This window comes from Lepidochelys kempii, chromosome 2 (assembly GCF_965140265.1).
Source record: "Lepidochelys kempii isolate rLepKem1 chromosome 2, rLepKem1.hap2, whole genome shotgun sequence".
Taxonomy (NCBI): domain Eukaryota; kingdom Metazoa; phylum Chordata; order Testudines; family Cheloniidae; genus Lepidochelys; species Lepidochelys kempii.
Window position 1 is genome coordinate 46,022,904 of NC_133257.1, and position 12,058 is coordinate 46,034,961.

The 12,058-nt window shown below is 44.8% G+C and overlaps 1 protein-coding gene across 2 annotated transcripts in view; it reads left to right on the top strand.

The window, feature by feature from the left end:
- The window catches only part of PIP4P2 (phosphatidylinositol-4,5-bisphosphate 4-phosphatase 2), a 60,042-nt gene that overhangs the window by 6,692 nt on the left and 41,292 nt on the right, over positions 1-12,058 (top strand). The window contains exon 2 of one of the 2 annotated variants that reach the window (XM_073330606.1): positions 9,980-10,125. In XM_073330606.1, coding sequence (XP_073186707.1) covers positions 9,980-10,125 — 146 coding nt within the window. Of the gene's footprint in view, positions 1-9,976; positions 10,126-12,058 lie in introns of both variants that reach the window. The other variant, XM_073330605.1, reaches the window with a different exon arrangement.

The window sequence follows — 12,058 nt, forward strand, 5'->3', positions numbered from 1 at the left end:
GCACCCAGTGGATCGCACCTGCTGGTTGAGCAAGCAAGAAAATCCATTGATCACTGGGACCCAGCAAGAGCGCAGGCAGTCGAAAGAAGGAGACGTTCCCACCTTCGGCTTTCACCCCCTTTCACCTAGCACCCAGTCAGAGATCAGTTCCTCTGTCCCTACCCACCCTCGGTTCTAGGTCTAGGGATGTGGTGTGCCAAGGAGCCTTGGAGCTTGCTTTCTAACCCCTCAGAGTAGTGCCCCCTAGTCATAGAATCATAGAATATCAGGGTTGGAAGGGACCTCAGGAGGTCATCTAGTTCAACCCCCTACTCAAAGCAGGACTGATCCCCAATTAAATCATCCCAGCCAGGGCTTTGTCTCCAGAGCTGAGTGCAGGGCTGCACAGAGGTTTTTTGGGGGTAGGGGCAAAAGCTGAAACAGAGACCTCCCACCGTTCCAAAAATTCCCTAGGGTGCAAAAACACTGAGGGGAAACCTGGGTGGGGAGCAAGCAAGCCCATTCTGCACTCCCCTCTTTATGGCAGCTCCTGTCCCAAGGGACTGGGTCCAGCTCCCTGCTCAGTGGATTGTGACCTGGAGCATGGAGTTGCAGCGCCACTCTATTTGGTTTCAGAGTAACAGCCGTGTTAGTCTGTATTTGCAAAAAGAAAAGGAGTACTTGTGGCACCTTAGAGACTAACCAATTTATTTGAGCATGAGCTTTCGTGAGCTACAGCTCACTTCATCGGATGCCTTTTCAAACAGAGGGCCTGGGGCACTGCCCCTTTTGCCTCCTGCCCTGTCTGAGTACATTAAATATTTGGACATGTTCTAATTAAATACAGTACCCATTAGATAGTACACAGCTGATTTATTCCTGTAAATTGGAGAGGATGTGGCTTGGAGGTGTAGCAGCACTGCTTTGTGGGGAGGAAACTGCTGCTTCTTTCCTCCACCTTTGCTCCTAGCAATCTGTGTATTTTTCACCTAGGCTAGCAGGCTTAGTTTTCAGGCTAGTAGATGCTGGATACACTTTTCAAGTGCTGGCAATGTCTTAATTATGTTCTTATTTATGAAGTCTTCTAAGAGGAAGAACCACCTTTTTAATAATGACAGGTTTCAGAGTAGCAGCCGTGTTAGTCTGTATCCGCAAAAAGAAAAGGAGGACTTGTGGCACCTTAGAGACTAACCCATTTGTTAGTCTCTAAGGTTCCACAAGTCCTCCTTTTCTTTTTAATAATGAGGACTGTGTGGCTGGTGACAAATCCCCAGGGCTCAATGTGATGCATTGGAAGCATCGATAGGTAAGGAGCATCTTCTCTTCACACAAGCAGCAGGGCAGGATCTTTCAAAAGCACACAGAGTGTGGTAGGGATTGTTGTATCCCAGAAGGGCCTGGTTTGTTGAGTTAGGGAGTTGGAAATGCCTATCCCACAAGTGTGCGTGCTATGGCAAGCAGAGAGTAGGCATGCATATTCCTACTGAGAGGAGCAGCAGAATATATTATAGAGAAATAATCCAGCAGCATGCCTATGACAGAGGATGCATTGGGCCGTGGTTCTACTGGCCAGGGCAGGATTTAGATTATAACCTCTTACTGGCAGTTGTTATTCTGCAGTGCACATTGAGGGGAACCTTTTTCTGGACCATCTCCCAGTCACTAACTGCCTGAGTCCCTAACAACCTGTCTGCCTTATTTTGTGGACCACCATCAATGGCTCTGCAGACCACTGGATGGCTGTAGACCAGGGGTAGGCAACCTATGGCACGCGTGCCAAAGGCAGCACACAAGCTGATTTTCAGTGGCACTCTCACTGCCCTGGTCCTGTCCACCAGTCCGGGGGGCTCTGCATTTTAATTTAATTTTAAATGAAGCTTCTTAAACATTTTAAAAACCTTATTTACTTTACATACAACAATAGTTTAGTTATATATGATAGACTTGTGGAAAGAGACCTTCTAAAAATATTAAACTGTATAACAGGCATGTGAAACCTTAAATTAGAGTGAATAAATGAAGACTCGGCACACCACTTCTGAAAGACTGCCGACCCCTGCTGTAGACTGTAGTTTGAGAGGCACTGAAATAGAGCAATAACTTCTTTTTCTCAACGTATTCTTGGTTACCTCCATATACACATGCTCCTTTTTAGGCCCAGAATCACAGCACCTACCTGTGAGGAAACCTGGATGCAGATCCCTTTGGAGATGGTCTCTGCTTTTCTGAATGTCGGGCAGAGGAAGATTTTCAAGAGTAATGTGAGATATGGCTTCCTAGGAAGCCAGTACGTTACCACATCCACAGCATTCCTATCCTGGGGAGAAAGGGACCCACCTCCTAGCTTGATACTCTGCATTCTGCTGTCAGAGCATTCTGCTGTCATTGCTGATCTGATATAGCTGTTCATAGAATCATAGAATATCAGGGTTGGAAGGGACCTCAGGAGGTCATCTAGTCCAACCCCCTACTCAAAGCAGGACCAATCCCCAACTAAATCATCCTAGCCAGGGCTTTGTCAAGCCTGACCTTAAAAACCTCAAAGGAAGGAGATTCCACCACCTCCCTAGGTAACGCATTCCAGTGTTTCACCACCCTCCTAGTGAAAAAGTTTTTCCTAATGTCCAACCTAAACCTCCCCCTCTGCAACTTGAGACCATTACTCCTCGTTCTGTCATCTGCTACCACTGAAAACAGTCTAGATCCATCCTCTTTGGAACCCCACTTCAGGTCATTGAAAGCAGCTATCAAATCCCCCCTCATTCTTCTCTTCCGCAGACTAAAGAATCCCAGTTCCCTCAGCCTCTCCTCATAAGTCATGTGTTCCAGTCCCCTAATGTTGTTTGTCTTTTGTTAGAAGTAACATCAAAAATGTAGCTATAAACCATAATGTCAATACAAGAATCAGATTTCATTACATGTGCTCTGAAAAGATCTATGGCTTGTAAAAACAAGATTTGCTGGCAATGACTGGATATCAGGAATACTAGGCCTACGCATCTGAATTGTTTTACTGCTGTCAGTATATGGTATCTTACAAATGCCACAAATATTTAGTCTGAAATTCAAACTGTTAAAAAAGCCATCTATAAGTGCTACATTAATGTACTTTGAAAGCTGTCTGCATTTCTATTAAGAGTTCATGACTGACAGACTCGTAACCCAGCTAGGGAATCTGTTTTTCTTCTCCTCACAATATACTCTTTGCTGAAATTTAATTCCTGGTACTGATTTGTTTTTGGAATGCCTCTAAATGCATTTTTTAGCACAAAGATTATAGGCCCAATATTTCCTTAATTTTTTTGGTGGATATTTTTGCCCAGTTTACAATCAGCCTTGTTGTTCTAGCTCAGATGTGAAAATCAGGTCCAGTGCCATTCTAAAAGATAATCATAATTTATCCTGATGTATTGGAAGTAGCTGATGGGGCAGGATACTAGAATCTGTGCTGCTCACCTGGGAGTCAGACAGCTCTTATATAGGGCTTTGGTAGCGATTCTTTCCATTACAAGTCTTATTTGACTAATCTCAAGTCTCCATCAGACTTCTGCTGCTGCAGTGGAAGAAGATTGCTGCTTGTGCTGGCTTCCATCAAGCATAGTTGCCAGTATTTAAAAGGGCATGCAAGGACAGTTCTCCAGGCAAACAGCAGTTCTGTGGGCTGGTAGGCTCCCAGACACTGGGAACTTTTGTGTGCATTCTGGTGATCTCCAGGACTTAAAGTATTTTGCAAACAATTGTCACAGCACAATAGCTGACACTTGTTGCCACCCTTCTTTTATGGAGGGGGAAAATGAGGCAGAGATTACAGCCTCGCAATGAATTGCTCTTGGGGCTAGGATTAGAAGGCAGGAGTCCCTTTGTGACTCTTCCCAGTGATACCCAGGATTGGGAGGCAGCTTGCTATCACCTGCCCTTAGCATGAGGAAGTCTTGTTTGTACCTGGCAGGGGCCAGCTCCCAGCCACAGGCAACACCTGCACACCCTTCTCAGCCTCTGTGGACTCTGCTCTCCCTCGTGCAGGCTAGCAATAGGCACACTCCAACCCCTGAGTCCTCCAAGCTTCACCCTGTGGTGTCCAGCCCCATAACCACTGGACACTCACAGAATTAGCAGGCCCACTGTTCCCAAAGGAACAGTACACTGCAGCTTACTAGTTACATCTTAGAACCTAGCTTTGCTTAACACACAGCATTCAGATATGTTTAGAGAGAGAGTAAATATAACAAAGAACGGAGATTCAAGTGATAGCAAACAGAAATATTGGCAACAAAGGGTCACATGTAAAATAAAATCAGAACGTGCATTCTAGAAACTAAGCTTAGCTAACGTGATGCCCTCTTGTCTAATAAGGCACTGCTTAACCAAAGTCTTTCACACAGCATTTTTCCACCAGGAAAGCCAAGATCCTCCTTTTATGGGACCAAGTGCGCTGGCAGCTTTCCTCCTGATGAAGGATGCCCTTGCTTCTTTCTGCACCCCTAGATATATTAGACAGTTCTTTATTCCTAACCTATATAGGGCCCTACCAAATTCACAGCCATGAAGAACGCGTCACGGACCGTAAAATCTGGTCTCCTCCCGTGAAATCTGATCGTTTGTGTGCTTTTACCCTGTACTATGCAGATTGCACAGGGCAGACCAGTGTTACTCAAACTGGGGGTCCTGACCCAAAAGGGAGTTGCAGGTGGTCACAAGGTTATTTTAGGGGGGATCGTGGTGTTGCCACCCTCACTTCTGCACTGCTGCCCTCAGAGCTGGGTGGCTGGAAAGCGGCGGCTGCTGACTGAGGGCCCAGCTCTGTAGGCAGCAGTGCAGAAGTGCGGGTGGCAGTACCATACCAGGCCAGCCTTACTTCTGCTCCGCTGCTGATGGTGGCTGTCTTCAGAGCTGAGCTCCTGGCCAGCAGCTGTCGCTCTCCAGCTGCCCAGCTCTGAAGAGAGTGCCGCCGCCAGCAGGAGTGCAGAAGTAACAGTAGTGGTACCGCAACCCCTCTACAGTAACCTTGTGACCCTCCTCCCCCAACGCTTTTTGGAGTCAGGAGCCCTACAGTTACAAAACTGAAATTTCAGATTTAAATAGTTGAAATAATTAAATTTACAAAATGGACCGTGAATTTGGTAGGCCCCTACCTATATACAGTTCCCACCCAGCCGTTCACCTCTTCATTTCTTCTCCTGAAATCCTCACCCTCTCGTCATTAGCGTTTGTAAGACATGCAATACACAATTGTCAGCTAGGGAGATGAGTGTCTCCCACCTCCTGTCTTGTGGAACCTGCCTTAAGGCACACTACCTGTGGGTGACCTGCCTGTAACTCCAATGGCCTAAGAATGTGATTGGCAATGTGAGTATCTATATATATTCTTACATATTATCTGCACATATGTTTCACAAAGATAATGGCTTCAGTAGAAACCTTATATGACCCTCTTTGGTGAACTAGAATGTAAATACCAGACCCAGGGGGTCTCTCTAACTACTGAATGTATCAGATGAAGTGAGCTGTAGCTCACGAAAGCTTATGCTCTAATAAATTGGTTAGTCTCTAAGGTGCCACGAGTCCTCCTTTTCTTTTTGCGAATACAGACTAACACGGCTGCTACCCTGAAATCTAACCCTTTTGTGTCACTGTGATTTCTACCAGTTTGCATCCAAGGATCCTTGGGTCTCCCCTTTGTTCTTAGTTGTCTTCAGAGCCTGCTAGATGTGATGCCTTTTGTTACTGAGCTAGCCCTTCTTTGGCTACAGCTTCCTGCTCAACAGATGAGCCAGCTCTGCGGTAGGCAGCTTGCCTGATGCTGGAAAGGTGTTTATGGGAGCAGTAGCAGCAACAGCCCAGACACCACCACCTGTCTGATTTTTTCCAGCTTTCAGTCATGTACAGTTTTTTGTTTTGTTTTAAATTACACTGATCTATTTACAATGCGCGTGCAGTAGAAAATATTGCCAGACTCCAAACGTATTTACTTTGGGTTCTTACGGATTATGGTATCTTTTTCTGTCTCTACTAGTGGATAGTCTTGATCTGAGAATGTGGAGAGCTTTACTTGTGTCTCCAAATATAGGCATGCTCAGGCATTAATCCAGACGGCAGTGCAGTTCTTCAGAAAACAACCAATTATTAAAATGTTCTGAAGTTACTCCAAACTCTTCAAAAGTGTATTGGTTTCTGCAAAGGGTGATGGCAAGGCTGAGTTTCTGAAAGTGAGCCTATCCTAAATAATGAAGGGCCAGATTCTGCTCTCAGTTGCACTGGTGTAATTCTGGAGTAACTCCATATTTGTCAGTGGGGTTACTCCAGAATTTTGCCAGTGCAAATGATGATAGACTTGAGTCTTGAAATTTACAAAAATTATGTTTTGTTTTATTTTTTCAGAGTAGAGAGACATTTAACATGCATGCACCCAAAAATGCAAACAAATTGAAGGTCTTGGGTAGCTTGTGTGTAGGCTACACAGCAAAGAAACAGACTTTAACAGCATCTTAGAGGATTGTGATTTCTCATCATGAGGAAATGTGTTGTAGGTTTTTTTGTGTACTTCAGTACCCTACCTGCTCACAAAAATGGAGGGAAAGAATGAGGTATAGTGTTAGGGTTTCCAACTTTGTAATATTTAAAAATCAGACACTCCAGCAGGAGTACCAGCACCTCCCCTGCTCCGCCTCTTCCCCCAAGGCCCCACCCTGCCTCTTCTCTCCAAGGCCCCACCCACCATTTGCTCCTCTTCCCCTGTCTCACCCTCAGGTAGGGAGGGACTTGCCTGCGGAGCTGGGGCTGGGAGTTGCAGGCTCTCGACACAGGTAGGAGGCAGCCCCGGCTGAGTAGGATGATCAGGTGTCCGGTTTTGGCCCGGAACACCCGGTCAAAAAAGGATCCTGGCAGCTCCAGTCAGGGCTGCTGGCTGGGCCATTGACTGTCCAGTTGGCGGCACCGCACAGTGGGGCTGGCAGGCTCTCTGCTAACTGCCGCACCATGCTGCTCCTGGGAAACAGCCAGCATGGGGGCGGCCAGGGGGTTCCGCGTGCTGCCGCGCCCGCAGGCATAGCTCCCGTTGGCCGGGTCAGGGCAGGGGACGAACTCATGCGATTTGTGAGCGCTCAGCAAGTGGCTGTTGAGGAGTCGTGGCGCGCACCTCTCCTGATGCTGCCGGCCCTCTTCTCCTCACTCTCCTCCTGTGGCTGGGCTTGAGCTGCAGCATGTGCCCTCACTGCCTTGTGGCGAACTGTGGTGTGTCGCCCCATCACTGGCACCCAGGAGTTTGAGATATGTATCCAAGTGCTGTCTCCAAGTGCTGGGAATAGGGCTGCATCCTCCTCACTGCATCCCTCCCCGTCCCATCCCCCGCATCCCTATCCCTCGCACCCCCATCATTCCCCATCCCAACCCCCCCGCATCCTTATCTCCCCGTCATTGTATCTCTCCCCGTCCCATCCTTCCCTGCCTCCCACATCTACCCATCCCATCTCTGTACCCCTTACAGCGCTCTCCCACCCATCCTTTCCACCTCCCAGATCTGCCACCCAATGTTCTTCACCCCCACAACCCTGCACCCCATTCACCTCCATACACTGCTGCACTCCCATTATGCCTCAGACACCCCTGTGCCCCCCACATCCTCATGCACCTGTAGCTTTCTGCCTCCTCATCCACCTCATATACCTCCCACACCCCCTCCTCTCTTCATCAGTGCCCCCTCTCCCCCTCGCCCTGCTCTTGTCCCTGGCCTCTTTCCCTTCCCATCTTCCCTCCTCCACCCCCACCTCCGTCATCTTTTCCCTACAGCCCATCCTCCTCCCTTCCCAGCTGGATGATTTAGGCAGCCCCTGGAAGAGTGGAGTCCTCCCGGGCACCATCATAGTCAGAGAGAGAAAACAAAAAGGCAATAAAACCAGACAATAAAACTCAGCCAGCAGCCTGGGGCCCAGGTAGAGCAGAGCTCTTGCAATGCCACGCGGCCAGCCTCCAACCCCTTCGCGCTGGGGCACGACCTTAACGCCGGGTATTTGAATCACACATTCCATCTCCCATGTTCAAACTGTTGCAGCTCCTGGCCTTCTCCTGCTGTCTGTTTGGACCCTGCAGTGAAAATGAGCACATGAGCGAGGGTGGAGGATTGCAAGCGATGGAGGGAGGTGGGATGGAGTGAGTGGGGGCGGGGCCTCAGCGAAGGGGCGGGGCAAGGGTGTTCGGTTTTCTGGAATTAGAAAGTTGGCAACCCTACGGCTGAGTAGGGAGTTGGTGCAGGTGATGACCCCAGAGCCTCCCCACTCCCCTGCCCGTGATAACTGGACTTCGGGTGTTCGATCAGTCCTAAGGATCTGAGGGAAAAGGTGGGGCAGTATTTCCAGAGCTGACAGAAAAAAAAAGAGATCTGACCGGACTTTCTGGTTGAAAACCAGATACTTGGCTACCCTATATAGTGTCTCCACAAGCTAAAACAAACTAGTAGAACTAAATTTGGGCCTGTCGGCTTGAATAGTAGCCCTTTAATTCTTTACAGCAGCTGCTGCTTTGCTGAGCACTGCTTTTTTGTAGGAATATGTTGTGACTCTTGGTTTCTTTGAAACATTTGTTGATTTGGCTGTGAACTACTGTATAGTTTATTCAGTGTCTCTTGGCTCCATGCTTAAAGGGGAGCTCTTTTGTACACATTTCCTACTTTATGCTGTTTTCAAGCCTTGGGCTTCAGTAATTTTTATCTCTTCCTCCTCACACATGCACATATTTAATGCTCTTATTTCAAGACACTAATTTACATAAAAAGAGACTAAAATAGACTCAAGCTATTATCTCCAGTAAAACTTTACTTAGGACTGGGTCATGTATTCAAATGAATTTTGCAGTGTTACTGTGATGTGTTAGATTGTGTTTTCTATTGCCTACTGCAATTCCCTATTTAAGAACACATGTATAAACTGTAATGGGGACCTAGTACCTTATTGCCTTCCTGGCTTTTTACAGACACTGGGGTAGAGAAAGGGAAATCTTGTAATTCAAAAGGGCAGAAGGCCTTTTTCTTCCCTCATCGTGCTGAGCTGTTGTTTTTAAATGACTAACATTTCGTTTTAGTCCATTACATAAGCTGCATTTGCATTTACACTCCCAGTCAACAGAATACCTTTCCCTAAAACCCGAAACTTGTCTGCGTGACTGCTGAAAGCTGGAGCCCCAAGGTTGGTCAGTCCAGCCTACTACTGCCAAAAACAGAATTGTTTTCCGGAAATTTCCATCAAGGGACTAATCCACATTTTTAAAGGGCCCAAATCCGTGAGGTGCTAAGTATTCGCCACTCCCTTTGACTTCAGTGGAAGTTGAGGGATCTCAGAACCTTCAGGGTGTACCTTAAGCAACTTGCGGGATTGGGCCCATAGCTCTCACTCTAGGGGAGCTATTCTTGGGAGTCAGCAAAAATTTCCTTTCTTTTCATTTTACCTGATTTCTTCTAGCATTGCCCTTTTGTATGCCACACTAAATATATCTGTCCCAGTATTGCATCCTCTTCAGGTAATATAAATGCTTGCCAGGACTTTCCCACTTACCCAAGCTATGCATATTTTATTTATCTGTTTTCATTTTCCCTCCAGAAGTCAATCTTTTTCACCCCCACCCCTCAGTCATTTTTTTTTTTGTTTCTCTCTGAACTCTTTTGAATTTGGCCACATATCTCTGGTATTGAAGTGCCTGGATACAAATGCAGTATTTCAGAGGCGGACGTGTCACCTCTTATCGCCTTCCTAGTATGTGATGTGATGATTCTGTATTGTCAGTATTCTATAGTATGGTTATAGAACTAGGACTAATGTATCAATACAGAATATTAGGGGAAATCTGTAAATCAGTTTTGTGATTACTTTAGATAAACAATAACACCAACCACTAACTTTCTGATTCTGTGTCTTAAGTTATTGTGACCATTGGAAATATTTTCTGCTGTAGAATGACCCTGATCACCTTGTTGGTTTGGTTATTGAACTGTTTTATCATTTCTTTGCAGCAGAACTCCCCCCTCCGTATACTGCCATTGCCAGTCCTGATGCCAGTGGTGTTCCTGTAATAAACTGCCGCGTGTGCCAATCACTAATCAATTTGGATGGCAAGCTTCACCAACATGTTGTTAAGTGCACAGTTTGCAATGAAGCTACGGTAAATGGGTTTTTAGGTTTTCCATTGTTGTTGATATGCTCTATTACCTTCCTACGTAACAAGGAGTTATGTCAGTATTACTGATCACCTTGCATGTTTATTCAAGGGTTATTGACATTTGGTGGGCTCGTATCTGTTAGCAATGAAAATGTACAAAGGCAGTAAAGTCTTCAGGCTTCTAAGCCTACTTGTTTCAGGTGGAATGCATGCTGCTTTCCATCTCTTAGTAAGCGGGAATTCAAAGGGTTAAAAGAGTCAGTTAAAGCAGAAGCTACCTCCCTGATGTTTTAGTGAGAGATGAGACAGCATGAGATGATAGGCTTTGCAGGGAGGGGTTGAGGGAAGAGGTGGGGCAGTATTTCCAGACCTGACAGAAAAAAAAATCAAGGTGCCTTAAGTATTTTAGATGTACATTAAGGAACACAATGCCTAATCTACCCAGTGGACTACATATGAGTACTTGACTGAATATGCACTATTTTGTTAAATAATACTCTAAAGACTTTAGTTTTAAATATTGTTTAGAAAGTTTTGTGCTGTATATATAAACTCCACCCTTCCCCCTCTTATTTAAAAAACAAGTTTTCTCAGGACCTGAAATCTATAGTGTCCTCTTGACATACTTATAAAAGCAACCAATGGAAGGAAAACTATGATGATCTAAAGAAAAGGAGTACTTGTGGCACCTTAGAGACTCTGAAACCTATGATCATCTAGTTTCATCTTTTGGATAACCCAGAGAAAATTAAGAGAACTTAAAATATTTTTTAAGATATATATTTTTAATTTGTTGAAAAGAAAAGAGGGAGTGAGTTGTTCTAGCAGTAAAAATGTGCTGATAGCAGGAACTTCTGAGAGAGAAAAAATGCAGGTCCTAGCTTTAGGTGTTTGTGATTATCTCTTAGAGAACGAACAAGCTACCTGATTCTCTTACTATTATTGATTTAATTTATATTACCACAGCACCTAGGAGACCTCTCATGCACCAGGACCTTATTGCGTTAGGCTCTATACAAACACAGGCAGATATTTCCGATATTTTGTTCTAAATTATATTGTAACTTCAGTCTATCCATTCTGTTAATTATTTTAGTCCAGATTCTTAAGGTATTTAGGCACATAACTCCCAAAGGGTCTTAGCCTTTATGACAAATCTTGCTCCCTTACTTATGTGAATATACCTATTGCAGTCAGTGGGATTAAGTTTTAGAGTAAAACCGGTAGGCTTCGTCTCTTAAGCAGCAGTATTTGTTTAGAAAACATTTCAGTTAATGTTGAATAAAACTAAACTTTGTAGGGTTTGAACTCTGTATTTCTAAAATATGAACTAGACACTTTGTCCACCAGGCTACAAACTCCTTGGTTGCTTGCTTTTGTTTGTTTGTTTGTTTTTTATTTATATATATAATATAAAAGTAAAAGCATATTTTTCTCTCAGTAAAGACTGCATATTACTTGACTGAGGGGTGTGTGTATATAATAGTGAGTATATAGACAGAGTGAGAGAATAATGAGGGTAAACCCTTTGGAGATGTGGCTATTTTAAGCATTCAAGTGACAGTGTGTGACATATAAGTGTTTTTAGGATTAATTTTATAAAATCAAATATAAGGGCTACAAAGTTCAAACAACATGCATTCACTAATTCATGCAAACACACACATGCGTGGAACTGGGACCTAATTTAAAGTTATGCTTCCTCAGCTAAATAGTGAGAAACAAGCATTTTCCTACTCTTTAAACTAAAGTTAGGGTGCCGATCAATAACTTTAATTGTTTGTTGTTAAAACTTTAACCATGTCTCCTGTCATGTTCTGTCCTGTAAGGAGAGAACCTGTACTTCCCCTTTCTTAACTTGGATTCATGTCATATCAGTTACTCTGTTTAAGATACTTAGGAAACTAACAAAAAAAATTAGTTTGCTTTTTTGTAT